This window comes from Aptenodytes patagonicus, chromosome 1 (assembly GCF_965638725.1).
Source record: "Aptenodytes patagonicus chromosome 1, bAptPat1.pri.cur, whole genome shotgun sequence".
Taxonomy (NCBI): Eukaryota; Metazoa; Chordata; class Aves; order Sphenisciformes; family Spheniscidae; genus Aptenodytes; species Aptenodytes patagonicus.
The window spans coordinates 9,626,631-9,645,298 of record NC_134949.1 but is presented as its reverse complement, the minus strand read 5'-3'; the positions used below and the strand labels follow the sequence as shown (position 1 = coordinate 9,645,298).

At 37.9% G+C, this 18,668-nt stretch overlaps 1 protein-coding gene across 1 annotated transcript in view; it reads right to left on the bottom strand.

Moving 5' to 3' along the window:
* SEMA3E (semaphorin 3E) overlaps window positions 1–18,281 on the bottom strand; it is a 156,241-nt gene extending 137,960 nt beyond the window's left edge. Inside the window, exon 1 of the mRNA XM_076359316.1 lies at window positions 17,785–18,281. Coding sequence (XP_076215431.1) covers window positions 17,785–17,899 — 115 coding nt within the window. The 5' untranslated portion in view covers window positions 17,900–18,281. The remainder of the gene's footprint in view (window positions 1–17,784) is intronic.
* Window positions 18,282–18,668: the final 387 nt, after the last annotated feature.

The window sequence follows — 18,668 nt, the reverse complement described above, 5'->3', positions numbered from 1 at the left end:
CCATCATTTATCAGCAGTCCTGGTTAACGGGGGAGGTCCCGGACAACTGGAGGCTTGCCAATGTGATGCCCATCTACAAGAAGGGCTGGAAGGAGGATCCGGGGAACTACAGGCCTGTCAGCCTGACCTCGGTGCCGGGGAAGATTATGGAGCGGTTCATCTTGAGGGCGCTCACAAGGCATGAGCGGGACAACCAGGGGATCAGGCCCAGCCAGCACGGGTTCATGAGAGGCAGGTCCTGCTTGACCAACCTGATCTCCTTCTATGAGCAGGTGACCCGCCTGGTGGATGAGGGAAAGGCTGTGGATGTGGTCTACCTGGACTTCAGTAAGGCCTTTGACACCGTCTCCCATAGCAGCTGGCAGCTCACGGCTTAGACAGGTGTACTCTGCGCTGGGTCAAAAACTGGCTGGACGGCCGGGCCCAGAGAGTTGTGGTGAATGGAGTTCAATCCAGTTGGCGGCTGGTCACGAGCGGTGTTCCCCAGGGCTCAGTTTTGGGGCCGGTCTTGTTCAATATCTTTATCGATGATCTGGATGAGGGGATCGAGTGCACCCTCAGTAAGTTTGCAGATGATACCAAGTTGGGCGGGAGTGTTGATCTGCTCGAGGGTAGGAAGGCTCTGCAGAGGGACCTGGGCAGGCTGGATCGATGGGCCGAGGCCAACTGTATGAGGTTCAACAAGGCCAAGTGCCGGGTCCTGCACTTCGGCCACAACAACCCCATGCAGCGCTACAGTCTTGGGGAAGAGTGCCTGGAAAGCTGCCTGTCGGAAAAGGACCTGGGGGTGCTGGTCGACAGCCGGCTGAACATGAGCCGACAGTGTGCCCAGGTGGCCAAGAAGGCCAATGGCATCCTGGCCTGTATCAGAAATAGTGTGGCCAGCAGGAGTAGGGAAGTGATCGTGCCCCTGTACTTGGCCCTGGTGAGGCCGCACCTCGAATACTGTGTTCAGTTTTGGGCCCCTCACTACAAGAAGGACATTGAGGTGCTGGAGCGTGTCCACAGAAGGGCAACGAGGCTGGTGAGGGGTCTGGAGAACAAGTCTTATGGGGAGCGGCTGAGGGAACTGGGGTTGTTTAGCCTGGAGAAAAGGAGGCTGAGGGGAGACCTCATCGCTCTCTACAACTCCCTGAAAGGAGGTTGTAGCGAGGTGGGTGTCGGTCTCTTCTCCCAAGTAACAAGCGATAGGACGAGAGGAAATGGCCTCAAGTTGCGCCAGGGGAGGTTTAGATTGGATATGCGGAAAAATTTTTTTACTGAAAGAGTGGTGAAACATTGGCACAGGCTGCCCAGGGAAGTGGTGGAGTCCCCATCCCTGGAGGTATTTAAAAGACTTGTAGATGAGGCGCTTAGGGACATGGTTTAGTGGTCATGGTGGTGTTGGGTTGACGGTTGGACTCGATGATCTTAGAGGTCTTTTCCAACCTTAATGATTCTATGATTCTATGATTCTAAAACATCGGTGTGTTATCAACATTATTGTCATGCTAAATCCAAAACACAGCACTGTACCAGCTACTAGGAAGAAAATTGACTCTATCCCAGCCAACACCAGGACAATTTCTTAAACTGGTGTCTGTAGAGAACATGAAGAGTACCATAAAGATATGGTACTACTTCTACTAGAGAACATGTTAATGACATGGTCTTGGCTGAGATCAATGAGGCCACAAGAAAGAAGAATATTACATTAGAAAATGTCTTGGACACCTCTTTTGTAAACTGATTATCTGGCATAATAAAGAAAACATATGAGGAAGTTCTATTTTGCATGTTAAATGATTCCTTCTTGGAATGGCTTGTTTTGGAACACATCAAAGGAAATGTTATTCAAAAATTGAAAAAGTAGTTATACTTGAGATATTAAGTAGCAGTGACCACATCAGAATTAAATTTGGCTCTCTTAGAGGAGTAATAATATTAAAAAAGAAAAAAAAAAATAACCTTATAATATGAAACTTCAGAAGAGATTCAAAACCAAAAGCAAAGCATATACAAAAATGAAAGAAAAAGAACCAAAATATCTAAAGTTAATTTAAATCCTTGTATTACTAACTGGAAGTTATATAAACACGATACCAATCATACATATTTGTCGACCTTGAAGAATCAGGAAAATGAATTAAAAAAAACCCCACAAAGCAAAGCAGCAAGCGTCTTAGATTTTTTTTTTGCATCAAACAGAAACCATTTTAAAAAAAGAAACAGCCCACTGAGGCCAATAGAAGAGAAGCAGCCCCAACATGTGAACTGATGGGGATTTGATGCCTGACTAAGTTATGATGAGATAACAAGTTAACATGCGTCAACTGACTTGTAATAACTGGATGCCTCAGAATCAAAGTAATTTTGGCCCCAAATTACAATGATTCTGTGAAGTTGCTTTAATCTGTATTTGCTGCAGGCCGTGAATGTGCACCCAGATGCCACATGACTTGCTAAACCATTACATACTGAATGTGTTCCTGAGTCCTGTGTTTGTGATTTGCAAAGCTACAGTGAAATCTGAAGAATGAGTAGTCAAACTCAAAACCAGAAGAACAGTCTGCAGAAGGATGTGTGTGTCACCTGGACTACCTTGCAATAAATGAGAAACTGAATATTTCCTTGCAGTTATTCTTCACCACAATAATTTAAGCAAATACCTGTTCAATACATAGTTGTTTCGAGTAATAATGATAAGCCTCTGTCCTAGAGAAAAAGTACCACTTAAACTCACTGATAACATATTAAGGAGTTATTAGTACTTATGGACTTTCATCAAAAAGCAATTTTACCAAACTTGGGCACTTTTAAAATGGGGGATCAGACTTTAAAAAAAAAAAAAAAATATTTCAAGAAAAAAATGCAAAGCTCTTTCAATTTACTGTCCATTTGTTTCAATATTTGAGGTTGCTGTTTCCAAGAATTCTTTGCAATGCTGAACACTATAATTTTAAAAAAATCTAATGCTTATATTCTTAAAAATATTCAGATCTCAAAACCTAGGACTTGAAAGACAAATACTGTAGCTCAATTTATTAATATGGAAGTCTCAACATTTCTAAGAGAGTTCATATGGAATTTTTGAATTAAATACTTATCTGCTACCAAAAATAAACTTTCTTGTAGAGACTAGAATTGAAAGACACCACCTGTCATTTTCTCTTTAAAAGCGTTGCTACTGTTTCTGGCAATTAAGCGACAACAAGGCTTGTTTTAACATCCCTAAACTATCTGCAAAATTGAAGTTAATTAACAGTATCTAGATAAACATTACAAAAGAATAAATGGCAGCAGCTTAAGGAGAAATTTGGTTTCATCAGCACACTAGAATCTTTGGAATGTATTTACAGTACAACCAGTAAAAGGAAAAAGGTTAATTTATCTGACTTAGTATCTCAAAGCACTTTAAATAAAATGCTGCTGTACTTAAGTACTTTGGAGGTTACTGATAAATAAATATGCTCATTAGCACAACATAAAGCAGTTTATTAATAATTTATCACTCATAGTTGAGTGACACCATCTAAGATAATACAAAGTAAACAGAGAATGCTTTTTTGTTATTACTCCTAAACTAGAATATACTCGGATACCCATAGATTATTTTTAATCTTGCTTGTCTACACAATTCTCAGCTGCTAGCCTGATAAGTTGTTTGTTGTTTTTTTTTTTAGTTGTTCATATTGCCAAGTCTTTTGGTGAAAACTAGCTGATACTGATATAGTGGGATTGATTTAGGATAGATAAAGCCCTGTCTCATGAGGCTAGCTCTCTGGTCTTCTCTAAAATTCCCAGTCTGTACATTTTTCTAGTAAGGACTCTCATCTTCCACAGTCATATAGACCTTATGTGGTCTTTTTTTCCAGATGTTCTTTTCCTTTAACATATTGATCTGGGCAGTCTTCTTCATTCCTTGGCTTCCTGTTTTAATATTCTCTCTCTGGAAAGCTTCACATGTGTGTACACCTCCAAGACTCCCCTGGGAATAAGATCATGTCAAAATCCTACAGGGAAGGGCTGAGATAATAATCTTAACCCATCTGAAAGCAGGAAGGATAACAGAAAATCTCTTCCAAATACTCATTTATAACACTGTCCCCGATTATTGGTAAAGGACAAAAAATTAAGAACCAAACCCTACATATTTGTTCCTTTTAATCCTTAAGAATGCAAACCTAGTGCCTTTAACTCATGTAATAAGAAAATATCTGCAGCCTAAATTGTGCTTGGTGATCAGCTGGACTTCCTAGGAACAGCTACCTGCAACACAGAAGATTGAAATTTCCATAGAAACTATTGGAAAAAGATCCTTGCATTGCCACTGAATTGACAGTAGGTTATCTGACTTCACTATAGAAATATCAGTTTGGAAGGACTAAAAGAGAGGATGATGATCTATCATAGTAAAAAATATTTGATTCTCTTGTGATGAAAACAACAGTCTAATTTCCTAAGAAAATGAGGCTTTCTTGATCACCACTCTGCTCATTGGTGACACAATCCATCTATCAGTTTGTTCCCTATGACACGTGAGATCCCTCCGACCAATTTCAAATTTATTGGGAAAAGGATGGGGAGTAAGGGCAGTCTAAAAAACATTAAGTTTTTCCAAGTTACTCCATTAGTTCCTTAACCAAAAGGGAGAACAAAGTCATTATCCAATGACTTTGCTAATCCAATGCTAATCCAATTAGCATGCAACTGGTCAATTAACACATGCAAACTGACTGGTCAACAAGCACACACAGAAACAATCATACCTCTGCTACTTTTTGTCCAGCTAGGGAGCCAAAAAAATGGCTAATGAATATAAAAAGTTCCAGGAATACTGTTGAAGGTTACATGAGAGGGACATAGTTGCTATAAGGGGGACTTTAGTGCCTGGGATACCATTATGTGTGCTGCAGTAGGAAAACATTAGGGATGAGGAAAGGTGAGTATGACTTTGGAAGGATTAAGTGATTTGTTAAGAAGTGGAGATACTAAAAAATCTAGTGATAAAAAGAAGAAGATCTCAAACTATTTCAGTAGGTGAAAGAACGGAGAAAGCCCAAGGGACATGAGATATAAGCATATAGGAGACTAGAATACATTTCTTTCACTTTTCATGTTTATTTTCTGCTTTAATTATTGCCTCCTATTGAGGCATGTCCTTGTTAATATTTCTTATTGCCGGTGTCATGCTGCTTAAAGATATTTCAGTCTCACTAGGAAAAAATATAGGTAGTTGGAAGGAAGTTTTATTCTCACATTTAGGTTAGATAATTCTACTGGGAAAAAAAAAATACGAGATTTAGCAAGACTTAAATACTGGAGAATCCCAGGAGCTTGTTGAAAATTTTTCATAAAACTTCAAAGTGAATCCAGATTTCTCAAATCTAATAGATTATTAACACATTATTGGTGATACAATCAACCTGACAGAAAAACCCTCAATGAAAGAAAAGGACTGTAACTCTTCTTTCCCAAAAGAAATATTTTAATTATAAAAGGATTTGGTTTAAAATTACACACAGACATGTTTTACAGGTACTATAGCTTCTGTAAGCATCATATCAGATCTCTGGAGTTCACCATCTAAGATAGCTACCAGCAGTTGTGACCTCTTTATTGAGGTTCACCATCTACGTTTTCAGCAGGTGTGAGGTCTTTACAAGGGTAAAAATCAGTAACTGCTTAGGTTAGGAACTGATCGTTTAAAAACAGGTCTTGTCCAATCAACAATGTTAAGGTCAGCCTGAAGGCTTTCTAATCCAAACATGCAAGCTGCTCTCAGGATCTACCCCCACCCTTCAGTGCTCTCAGATGCACTTTTAAAGGTCTGTAAACAATCCTGTAGTGACTAAATAGTATCAGCATTATTACAATCCCTGTGAAAGCAACTGCAGAACTCCAAGGTGCCAACAGAAATACGTTATTGCCCTGTGCTACTGTAATGCAGTTACAACCTTAAGTATGGGACTCAGGTGGACGCAGTAATATCTAACCTCTGCCACCAAAATTACAATGTCTGGCAAGAGCAGACCTTACGGACTGAAGGACCAAACACTTATAAAGCAAAAACACTGAGACAGAGTTTGCACAGAAATCCACATCTGTAGAAACTTACCATCATGTTGTGAACAGTTAAACACAGAAGCCAAACCGTGCTAACAAGGTTGTAGCAGGACTATAGTCATGGATATAATGTATGACTAATTCAGAAAAACTCCGAAGCACCTTTTCGTCATAGATTAGAAATCTACTTTCTTTGTGTTAATTTATAGTTTACATCAGTTAAAATATAAAACATGCTAAGACATGACAACTCTAATTCTCAGATATTCCCCATGGGTCCTGCAACACTTGCAGGCAATAGTATCAGATATCAGTACGTGTCAATATGTCTGTTACCTTTCAACAATCCCAAGGTAGAGCATTTTTATACTGCTATCAAATTCACAGCACACTTCAGGAGCTGTTTCACAAGAATGTATAAACATCAATTATTATTATTTTCAAGTCTCCATACTGTAAGTTTTTTGTTTTGTTTTAGTTTTAAATTAAAAGTGCAAGGAGTTTTCAACAGCCCAGAGATCTAATTTTACAGCTCAAGGGTTTTAGTGCTATTACACATTAAAGCAGTAACTGTGAAACCACAAAAAAAAAAGTGCAATCCATTAACCTGATATTATGAAGTAATTTGTTGCATTTTCTAACAAAGTAAGGGGTTGTTCCATGTCAAGAAAATTACAGAGACCACATATAGCACTTGTAACATCTTTCTCACAATTCTAAATGACAAGTACCCACACATTTTACAGTGCTCTATAAAATCGTCAAAGAAGCATTTTCTGAAAATACTATTTTCCTTATAATAAAGGAGCATGGCAAGTTGTAAATCTCAAGCCTTTTCATAAGTGTTTTAACCAAAGAATAAAATAGAAAGTGAAATTATACACATAAATCAAAATTGTCAGTGTTTCATGTTGCTTTGTAATGCCTGGGGTATAGGCAAAATAGAACAACTTTTATCATGATTGGTTTTAATCAATCATGCTACAGGGATGGCCACAAAGAATTTGTGCCTTAAACTTTGATCTTGCAAACAAATGCCAACTTAACTTTTAGTCAATGGAGTCATTTGTCTGATTAAAGGTACGCACGTGACCAAGTATTTATAGAATCAAAGTTTTAGAATATGGTCTATAAGGCCGCTTTGTGTGCAGCGGAAATAACTTAAACAGCTTATATATAACCTCTGTTTATTACTGTTTCTTGGGCAGAGAATAGCCGAGCTCTGGCAGGCAGCTGTGAGAGGCTCACCTATTTCAATATGATAGTGCATCAGTCTAGTTTAAACTGTTCTGAAAGCTGCTTAACCTAAGTCAGCATATCATGCTTAACCTAAATCAGCATATTGTGCTTAAACAAAGTCAGCATATTGTGCACTGAAGCAGATGCAGAACACATCTGAGTCATTACGGCGGTCCAGAGATAGCTGTGTCCAGCATCTATGGTAGCCACTTACATTGCTGAAGTCACTGCTCAAGTGACTACACCTTTGTCCTCGTCTTCCAGACCATTATTAGATCAAAGACACACTACTTAGTAATAATATCCTCACTTATACGTTATCAAGGCAATAGTGCTGCAGCTTGTAAGCTCTGTAGTAAGTCATTCTCAGTTAAAGGGTTTTATCCTTGCACGTGTATCATCCTAGACCTATCATCAGACATTCATCAGAAATCCATCTCACCTATTTTTATCTGAGTGTAAGCTAGGCCTCTGGTTTAAGCTGACCATTATTCTCCTTCTATTCAGGAGGGACAGAAATACACTTCCAGGCTAAGTGCAACAACCAAATGGGTCACTTCTTTCAGAAAGTAAAGTCAGGAACAAGGAATATGCTGCCAACTTTTTAGTCACAGAAGTTTGTGGGAGGTTTGCTATTGTCCTTAGTAACAGTGAAATAAGGCCTCTGTTCTATTTTTGTATTAAAGGTTTCATATATTTAGCAGTAGAATTTAAGGACAGTGTGCTGCATTCAAAGCTGTTGTTGGAGAACCACGCTTTACTGTAACTTTATTTTATCTTCTAAATGTGAAGCATTTTATTTACAAGAATTCAAGTATTTTAGAAATGAAATAACCCATTGCAGTGTTTAAGTGCTGACCCACAGAAGCTGCAGTCACTCAACAAGGAATACTATGGAATCAATAAAGAGCTTGGGACTGTTTACAGCCTAGTTCTATAATAAATGCTCAACCTGCTGAACACTTTAACACCTCCTTAATACTGTGTTTAGAAATTACTACTATTCCAGATGCTTGTGTAACCTGAAAATATGCAGAAGGACATGGCCGTGCCTAAGATAAGCAGAGAAGAGAAAAGAATGACTTACTGCATGTAAACACAGGCACATAGATATTTTTTTCAGCAGCAATATTAGTAAGAACAAGATCTCTAAGACAGCTTATGTCTTTCTGGGCTCCCAAACAACACATATTTTCAAGCTTTGCATCATACCATTCTCAATCAACTGAGATGAAATATTTAATACATAAAGGAATGGGTTTATTTTCCTTTACTCTTGGCTTTTACCACACACCCACGGGAAAGCACTTAGCTTAATCATAAATAAAGAGTTGCAGGAGCTCATGGGATTGAGCAACACTTGCTAACCTTTAGTTTTCTGGCTGAAAAATGACCTTCAGTGATGACCCCAGTGAATAGTGCTATCTGGAATAATTCCCTCACATCAAGCAACCTATTATTATTAAGTTTTAGTAACACTGCTGGGAGAAACCATCTGTTAAAAGAGAAACAAGGTACTGACCCTTAAGTATTTGGGGACTGTTGTTTTCTGCAATCAGTTTAAGGCACTCTTCATTCATTTTGTACAATTTCCTTTCACCAGTGTCAGGAAGATCAGAATAAGAAAAGGCCAACATCCCTGTGATGTTTATTGCACATCAACAAATAAAAGATATATTTACAGCTGCATTCACCATTTTACTAGGCCTATTAAACAAATGTGTTGTAAGAAAAAACCTATAAAGCAAACTTAGCAACAGTAAAAAGCCCATTGTTTGACTCCCCACAGAAGCTTCAATTGCTTCACAGTATGACGTCAGGAATCCTTTAGATAAAAATAAACACAGAAGAAGTAGAGAATAGATACATTAAGGATGTTAAGAGGAGTGAAGTCTTCTTTCACTGAATGCCTGTCTTCCAAGCACTGGTTCCTTGGTTTAGAGAATTATTTTGCGAATAGTTTGCAAAATAAATGCAAAAACCCCATCATCATACTAGAGGGATCCAGTCGAGAACCTTTTAAATTTCTTTGTAAATATATTTTTGGGGAGTTAAAGAAATAGAAACAGAAGATAAACTTCACATGCTGCACTGAACAAGTGAATTTCCTAAAACTTGAATTCTTCAGTACTGATGAAGTAGAAATGTTAGCAACATGATTGCACAAGGCTCATAAACATCTTTTTTTTCTTAGCTGCTGCTGCCAAATCACAGTCTGAAGAGGACTGTATATTGCCTGTCATCAAATTCTTATAAATAATGAACATCATCTGCTCAGGCCAAAGGGATATGAGAAGTCATCAGTGATTTATTTTTTTTTTTTCTTTCTCCTGTTTTTGGCTAACAGACTTTGTTTGGTCGAGGGGTTTTTTTGTTGGTTTTTTCATGAATGAAATATTTGGCCTTTTATTTCTTCTGTATTATGACATTTAATATCCATAGGGATCCTTTGAACTTTATTGTAATAGATCACACAAAGCACAAAAATCTCATGTCTGTCATACACCTTTCCTTGACTGGAAAGATATCCTTCACAATTAGGTTTCTGATATGAAAGCTCATATCAAGCAAATTCAACTAAGAATGGTAATACAATTTTAGAAGCTACATGTTGCATGTCTATGGCAAATTAGTCTTTGCCATTAGACTATTACAGGGTTTCCTTTGTGTTGACTTTTTAACCTGCAGAAGCATTGAAAAATTCAGGTTTTAATCTGTTCCTTGATACTGGAGATCTTGATACCAGGAGTCAACCAGTAACAGGCAGGTGAGTTACAGAAAGTGCTATGGCACCAAGTTTCTCCATGGAAGGCAAAGAGACAACATGGCAGAGGGTATTGCTGTTTCCTGGTAAAATTCATTGATTTTGTGCTGTGAAGTGCATGAGGTAAATGGATGGCACTTCCACCAGGCAAATGAAGTTTCAGTCTGAAACATTGCACTGCATTCAAGGACAAATCTTAGGTCGTTATCCGTAGCCGGAAGACTCTCGTTGACTTTTAATAAGAGATGAGCAGATTCTGCTTGACAAAAGAGGTAATAAAGCATACCAAGTACTATATTGAGACAGGGTAGCAAGACATGACATAAACAACTACCAATTATCTGCTTTCACCCAAGACTAATAAAATTAAATTTAAAGATGAGATTCAACTTTTATTCCATCAAAAATTATTTTTCAGCTACATGAGTGATCCAAGTTTTGCAGCTATTGGCTACACACACAGTCTGTGTGTCATGCCAGGGCCAAGGTGTTTGGCAGGCATCACTTTGTTGACATCTTTGTGGTTACAGACCTCCTGTACATACTTGCACAGAAACTGTAGAAGGAACCTTTGACATGCCATTATATTCCAGAGGTGCCACAAATTACAGGTAACATAAGAATGAAAGTAGACTAGAAGAGAAACAAATGTTCATCGCTAAGACAATATAGTCACGTATTGCTGTGCAGCTAAACAGTGTATCCAGATACCTGATCGCAATGTGCTACTATTTACAAATCCTCTGAAAAGGTCTAGCATCAAGAAATGTTACAGAGAAACCCAGAGAAAAATCAGAGAAACGCTTCCTTGTGTTTATAATGTAGTTTCTTTAAAAAAAAAAAAAAAAACTCAAAACACTTTTGCTTAGGTGATTTTTATAGGCATGAAAATCATCACAGGGTAAGAAAAAACTTAATACATAATGATATATTCCTGCTTTACACTGTTTTGAAAGGGGAAAAAAAAAAGTCTTTAGACTGCTATGAAACAGTTTGCCAAAGGGATGCAGCACGAGTGAAAGCATATCAATTTATAGCTTCATCAAAATTAACAGAAGATGCTTAGAGGAGAAACACGGTGAACTCAGTCTTCAATTGAATTCATCAACACGGTGAAATCTCTCTTCCAGAATAAGAATTTGTAGCCTTGAGGACAATCAGAAGAACCAAGATCAAGGGAAAAAGGAATTTGTCAATGTGAGATTATAAAAGTGGGGAAACAATAGGTTGGTAACATTTGTTTTTGAAGCTATGCTCTGAGAGAATTATGATGGTTTTATTTGATTTAATGTACGTAGTAAATTCATTCAGTTCCTCAAACTGAATCTCAGTGATGACAATTTACATTTTTCATCAATTTAAAGATGGAGTTTATTTTAAAAACTTCTCAAATATTTTTTTCTTCAAAGTTATTTATGTCCTTTCTTTACAGGACTTTGGAATTATAATGAAACTACACTACAGATTTTTTTATAATGCAATATTTTCATTCTTTTTCACTTTAACATTTTCTTTCCTGTTTAATCATGAATCCTTAACTGATTATTTAAATGCCAAACATCACCTAACTAACACAAAACTTCTAAAATTGTATACTCAAGTTAAGAGGGCTTTTTTCTGTAAAACAAAGATTATTATCTTTACTGCTGCAGGCTACGAATTTCTTTAAGAAATTAAGATTTTTCTAATTAATGCTGGCTGCATGCTGTAACTTCATCATATTTGCCTGGCTGCATGAAGAAAACCAGGGCAGAAGTTTTAATAATATTTAGTATTCCCATTGCACACTTTTAGAATATTTATTGACCGAAAGTTCCTCAAAAGGCCTGAAACAGATGCTCACCCTTGCACAGCATCCTGTAAATCATACAAACAGCATTAATCCTGTTTTCATTTAAGTAAAACATAATGCTTTCAGTGAAATAATGATGAGTACAATATCTGATGAAGATTTTAAAATAGCAGATGGTGTTATCACTTTGAAAGCAGGGAGGTAGCTGCATAGAAGCAGCAGCATGCAGGATATTCTGGTCTTGCACCTTCAGATGGTACTTAGTTCTTTAAAGCAAAAGCAGGAAAATGATTGATGTTACACAGCAAACAGTCTGCTTCTTGCATCCCCGGTGGTGGTGCTTATCGCTTCAGAGTTCTGCTACAGCAATACTTACAGAAGCCTTTGTCAACAAAATGCAGTTATGAAAGGAACTAACATGGATTCTCTGCCAAAAAATTCCTGTCTTGGTGAGCAAGTCCCTCTAGGATTACTTGGAAACACTCCTGAACTTGCTGCCAGTCACTTCCTGTGATATGGATGAAAAATAAACCTAAACCTTGTCCTAATTGTTGGTGAGGAATCAGTTGTCTGTCCAGCGGGAGAAGGGATGCAAAAGCTCTCCTCTCTACCCCACAGGTGGCCCAGAGATATTTGTGTATCTTTCCCTAAGACATTTCTAAGCTGACATTGAGTTCTATGTGACCTCAAGAATTTGGGTAAGAAGAGACTTCTTGTCACGTGGTTTTTCCAAACACTTGTAATTCTGGTTATCGGCCCTTATACCCAAACACATTTAGACCTGGAGCCATAATACAGGATAATAGAGGTTCCTAAACCCTCGGAATTATACTGCTCTTTAGTTCACTGTAAGAAAAATCCAAACTTCAATCTATTATATTTACACACACGTATTTTATAGATACATATATATAAGTGTGAATATACATACACATAATCATCTTATCTTTTTTTTATACAGACTTCTCTGGATCACACGTAAGCATAGATCACAAGCTAAGTCCTTATTCCGGTACAGATTCAAGGCGATTTATATCTAGCATGAATTAACGTCTTTCTTGAATCTGAATTTGCCTTGGTAGGAAAACTAGTCTTTCCTAGTCATTCAAGACCAAAATTCTATTCTAGTAAAAGCTGTTAAAAATAGAAAACATTTTCATGCATGAAATTGAATCAGTCATGATTCAGTTATGGGTTATGTGGCTAGTCATTAATTAGCCATTATTAATGGCTTCATTAATTTATGAGGCCAGGTGATTACTAATTAAAATACTATACTTGGATTAAATATGTTTACCTACTTCAGAATTCACAAATGCCTGTCTAAAAATTCCCTGCATTTTTGTTATTCAATTTAGCCATTAGTCCCTGAGTAAATTTTGCTGCCACCTAGCTAGAGAACAGACACAGTAAGATATTATAGATAAGCATGATGAAACTATTAGTGTTAATTAAAATGAATTCTAAATTACAATTATCAAGAAAGTTAAAGTAGGTGTGCTGAAAGCCTGGCTCCTGCAAATGGCAATGAAACATTTTTCCTGCTGTAACAGACATCAGCAGCCCTCAAAGATGATTAGCCAGCCCTAACAAACCTAAATTCTTATACATTAAATGTTTTATATTACACATTCTGCATATTAACATCTGTATATGAACATGGAGAGTATTACTTTTCTTCTGCAACATTTCAGCTCTCCCTTCCTTAGTCGTCTGCTGCTATTGTTTGAAATATCTATGCTTGGAGAATAAATTTTCTAATCCAGATTATTTCCTTCTCAGTTCAGTCTTCTCCTTCTGCCTGCTGCAGCTTGACTCTACTATGGAAAGTAGCAAGCAGTTCCCACAGCAGGTAAAAGGGAGATATTTGGATGGATAAGGCAGGCACAACTTCTACTTAACCATACCTTTTCCAGACAAGAACAGTGTCCAGTGCATAGTGTCCAGTGCGTACACAACCTGAGATCAGGTGATGCCAAAATCCCTCAAGTCACTCAAGAGCAATGTAAATGGGTAAAACAGAAAACAGATCCCTCAAGATCTGCAAATCTCTGCACATAACCGACTATACCAGATCCCATTGAAGCAACAAAGTTGTACAGACCGCTGGAAGGGCTCAACGTCTCATTTTCATACTATGTTACGTTTGCTTTTTACCATATTCACAAACTAAGGGGAAAAAAAAAAACAGTTAGAAATACACTGCAAACCATGCGTAATGCTTGAATTATACAATTACATCCTTCATGGGCTCTTCAGGCCTACATGCTTCTAGTGTAGCTCTGTTAGGCTTATATAAATATATCCCTCCTGTCCTTTGGAAACCCAATCCATTTCAGGCTGTAATGTAAATAGTTTCTTTTTAACATGCAGTGTGTGCTGATTTCACCTTAATTATATATTTCCCATTGCGAGAACTCAAACTGTGGGATACTGGGAAAGAATTTAACCAGCAGACTATAAAGAATAGGGGCTGAAGCTTGGCTTCCATTAACACCTCATTAGGCAGAGCCTGTACTGTACGTAAAATGAGCTAATGAATTTTAAATGTAGTTGTCAACCTATAACTTAATAATGTAGAAACTTTATTTCCCTGTAATACGGAGTGAGCAATAATACATTTTTATCTCTACAAATCAACATGAAGCTATTGGAGTACATTGTTACCCCAAGCAAGATCTTCATTGGTCATCGTCACACACTGACCTTTAGTGCAACCATGCCACTAATACATGCCACAAGTGGTACTAATTGCAGTGTAAATTTTCTGATAGACACAAGCTGACGGGTTGAGGAAAACACCTTCAAGTCCTGGATATAAATATAGTTCAGATTACTAAAAATGAAGTTAGAACCATAAAATGACTGTTAGGTGATTATATGATTGATTCTAATCCTATATAAAGGAATGGCAAAATTCTCATGTTTGAGTTTACTGTGAATGAAGACCATCCTCTACCTTACCAAAAATCACCATTACAGTTTGCATTAACTTGACAGGTTTAATGGTAGTTCAAGAATGCAGGACTTTCATTAACTTCCACTGAAGCTGAGTAAATGGCCATAGAGTCTAACAGGGGTTGCACAGTATATCTCTTAATTGGCAAGGGGATTGTGGTATTCCTATCCATCAGGTGACCTCTCTGCACAAGGGTTAGGACCTGATCTTGTTGCAGTGGGTTTGGAGGCATGTGTGTGCTGCAGGTGAAGCCTGGTTTGCTGTGAGAACAAAAAGTTCTCATTCACTGTCAGTTCACTACACTTTCACTGAGCATCACTTTTAAAGAAAAAGCAAAAAAAAAGATTTTGTGAATTTATAAAAATCAAAGACTCTCTGTTTCTAATTTGTAGAAGCCTTCTCTTGGCTCTTTAAAGTAACAAGATCTTAAAACAGACTAGTTTTAAATACTTCTTCCATAATAAAAATATCTTATGTCCATAAACCTCATCATACTCATCATAGAAGCTTTTAGCTTACCAGTCAGCACTAGCCTATCTTCAATGGCCTGAATCCCAATTAACCACCAGCATCCGCGGTTACAAAGGGAGGCAGCGAGCAGGCGTGCTTACTTTCATGTTTCAGGGTCTTTGCAGTGAAATTTTTAACTGAATTTACAACTAATCCATACTCAAAATTTACACATATGGGCTTCATTGTCTGTACCACATGGCAACGCACAGGACAGGCTGGAGCAGCTTTGCAAAGAGGGTGCACGACTGCCTCCTCGTAACTACCCCGTGCCTAGCTGGTACCCTCAACAGCCTCTCGCTGGAGTAAACACAATTAAGATGAGGGACCCTCCTGCTGTTCCTGTTTGATTAGTGAATACAGCAACGACATTTACTCATTGTCTTCATGCTCGGTCGCTACATTCTTTTGGCTGGGAGGATTGCAATAGCTGTTCCCCGGGTGCAGGCAGGTATGCCATTTCTAACCTTTGACTTGGGATATGTGGTCAGGTTGACCGCCACACATCTTGTAAAATCAGTCACATTTCATAAGTGTGAACAATGTGACAGGGTATTGTACAAGGTGAAATATAAGAAGGTGATGTGTGTGTTCATGGTAGAGAATTTACTTGGGACAGATCTTTCTGTGTCATTGGATCTGAGCGAACTGACATCAGGCAGGGGAGGTTTGACCCTCTGTGAGAAATGGATGTTTTAAAATCTCCTTGAAAATATCAGAGTTATGATGTGTTATGGCCAAATTACTGGCTCCCTGCTGAAAATGGAAGTAATATGCAGTGAAATGTACACTGATTCCAACCAGCGGAAAAACAATTACTTCTACAAGTGAGCACAGAAGCAGTTAATAGTCGCAGCACCATAGTGGGGAGCTTGCCAAAACTGGCAGCTAAGCCAGAGTCCTGAACTAACATAACAGTAGGTCTATTTGTCTCATTTACTGTGATGTTCTCATCTCCCTTACCCCATCACAGGCAAACAAATATCAATAATAATGATAGCCTTAGTAATTACACCTAGAAATAAATCAATGTTCAAATGCACATTTTCAACAATAAGAGATGTGAAAGGATTATATAATCAGCATTTGTCACTCATTCTTACTGTACTCTGAAACCATAGGCTAAAAAAGAAGTGGTTTATATATTAAAAGGGATCATATAATTTATTTTGTAGAGAGCAATTAATTGTTTACTTATAAGACGGCTTTCCATGACAAATCTTTCTTTCTTTAAAATGTGTTTCACTGCCCTATAAAAGCAAACCCCATTTCTTACAGCTTCCTAGCAAGACATTCAGACCAATTATCCTATTCAGCTTCTCCTTTCTTTATAATTGGTAATTTAGCTTGCTATATAAAACACAATTCAACCTTGTTTAGACTAAAGCTGTCTACACGTGGAGCTGTAGCTAATGCTAATCCTTAAATCTCAGCCATACTTAAAATAGGCATTCTAATGTACTTCAAACTGATGCAGCTTAGTTATCACTTTCATAACCACAGAAATGTTCTTGAGTAAATTAGCATTTGCTCATTCCCAACTGTGTCAGCAAAAAGGCATTTTCTTTTCATCTTTGCATAAAAGGTAATATCAAAACATTACTGATTGGCCAATCATCAATTTATCTTGCACACATATTTTTTCACTCCTACTGCAATAACTGCCTGTCTTATATTTCTAAGTACATAATCTATAAATGTATTAGTGCTGCAGAGAACTGAAATCTCATAGTTGTGCACAGGTATTTTTATATATAGACAGGATTAAAACCAAATCATAGGGAAGAGTTTAAATCACGTGGAATCCAGAACCGAACAAGGAGATACTCTGAAAGAGCTAAGGAGGAATGGTTCAGGCTTCAGGTAAACTGAAACTTAATTTTAAAAAAAAAGGAGTATAAGTACTTTTTTTTCTTTGGGTAACTCAGTTAAACTGCAAGCAGACTTACATTGGCAGTTATTCATTTTAATTATAGTGTGATGACACTTGCTAGTTTAGAAAATGAATCATATGGTTGCACAGGAATTCAGTCTTTTTGCCTTAGCTATATTTGTAGATAGATAGAATTCTAAAAGTGAAACAGACATTTAATTGTTTAAGGGTTACTTAATGCATAAAAGTATATTTATTCAGCAATAATTTCAGGTTATCTTCTCCATTTCTCTTATTAGAGACCAGACATCCTTCTTACAGCATGGAGGCTAAGACAGAATGACAAGCAAATCTAACACACTTGCAGATAGAAAAATATTTCAGTAGCCTAAAATAATCACTTTAAGTGCCTTAAATCTTCCTGAATTCAGTAAATTTAATTATGGGTGCAGTTTAGTACAAGGAAACAGTTCACAAGATTTCTGAACAGGAATATTTCACTCTGTCAAAGGACCATAATTTAACCCCGATGCAATACTTTCAGTTCAGTCAATGAACTTGCATTAGCATAAAGTCTTTAAAAACCTGACACACTGACCTACCTTTATGTGACAGACGTAACCTTGGCTGCCTTGTATCTGTTGCATGACATCCAGTCGGTAACTCTAGTAACAAGCCATATAGTGCCAGGATTAAAAGGTCCTGGGCAGATGCCATCCTGCCCAAGATCAAATTCTTGCGCTCTTCACTTAACTGCTGCTGTTTGTTTGTTGTTTTGGTGGGGTTTTTTTAAGGCTCCAAGTTCCACTTCTACTTTCCCAGTGCAGTTAGATCTCTCTCTTTGGTCAGTTTGTGGGATATCTCTATGGGAAATTCAACGTTCATCAGAGAAGCACACAGCCTCAGCTAGCCATTTGTCAAGCTGTGCAAATGTCATGTAAAAATATTCCCTCCCTTGGACAATTGTTTATAAAGTGCGAGGACATTCCAAGGCGTTACTCTGCAGTGTTGTGTCTTGAGCTCTCTTTAGTAACTCTGCCAGTGGATTCAGGAAGAAGCTGTATTTTCAGTCCCTCCTGCAAGGCAATTCATTCAGAGAAGGAGGGAGGGAGGGGAAAAGAAGAAGAAGAAAAAAAAAAAAAAAAGCACCCTCCTCCTTGGTGCTCTTCAGAACTCAGCCCCTTGCTCTGACTTGCCAAACAGCTAGTTTTAATTCACCTTTCACCTTTGCTAATTAAAAACAAGAAGTGCCATTCCCTCCTGGAGTTGCAGGATCCACCCAGCGGGGAAGCCGGGCTGTCAGGCTGCTGTATTTACTGAGAAAGTTCAGGGAGGGTTGAGGCAATGTACAGTACTAGCTGCTTCTAGGAAGCGTTTTAATCCACGTGCCGTGCACTGATTCCTCAATTGCTTCGCGGTTTCACGTCGTAAAGTATCGGGAGAAGGGTCAGAATTCCTCCCATCCCTCCCTTTTGAAAAGTCATTT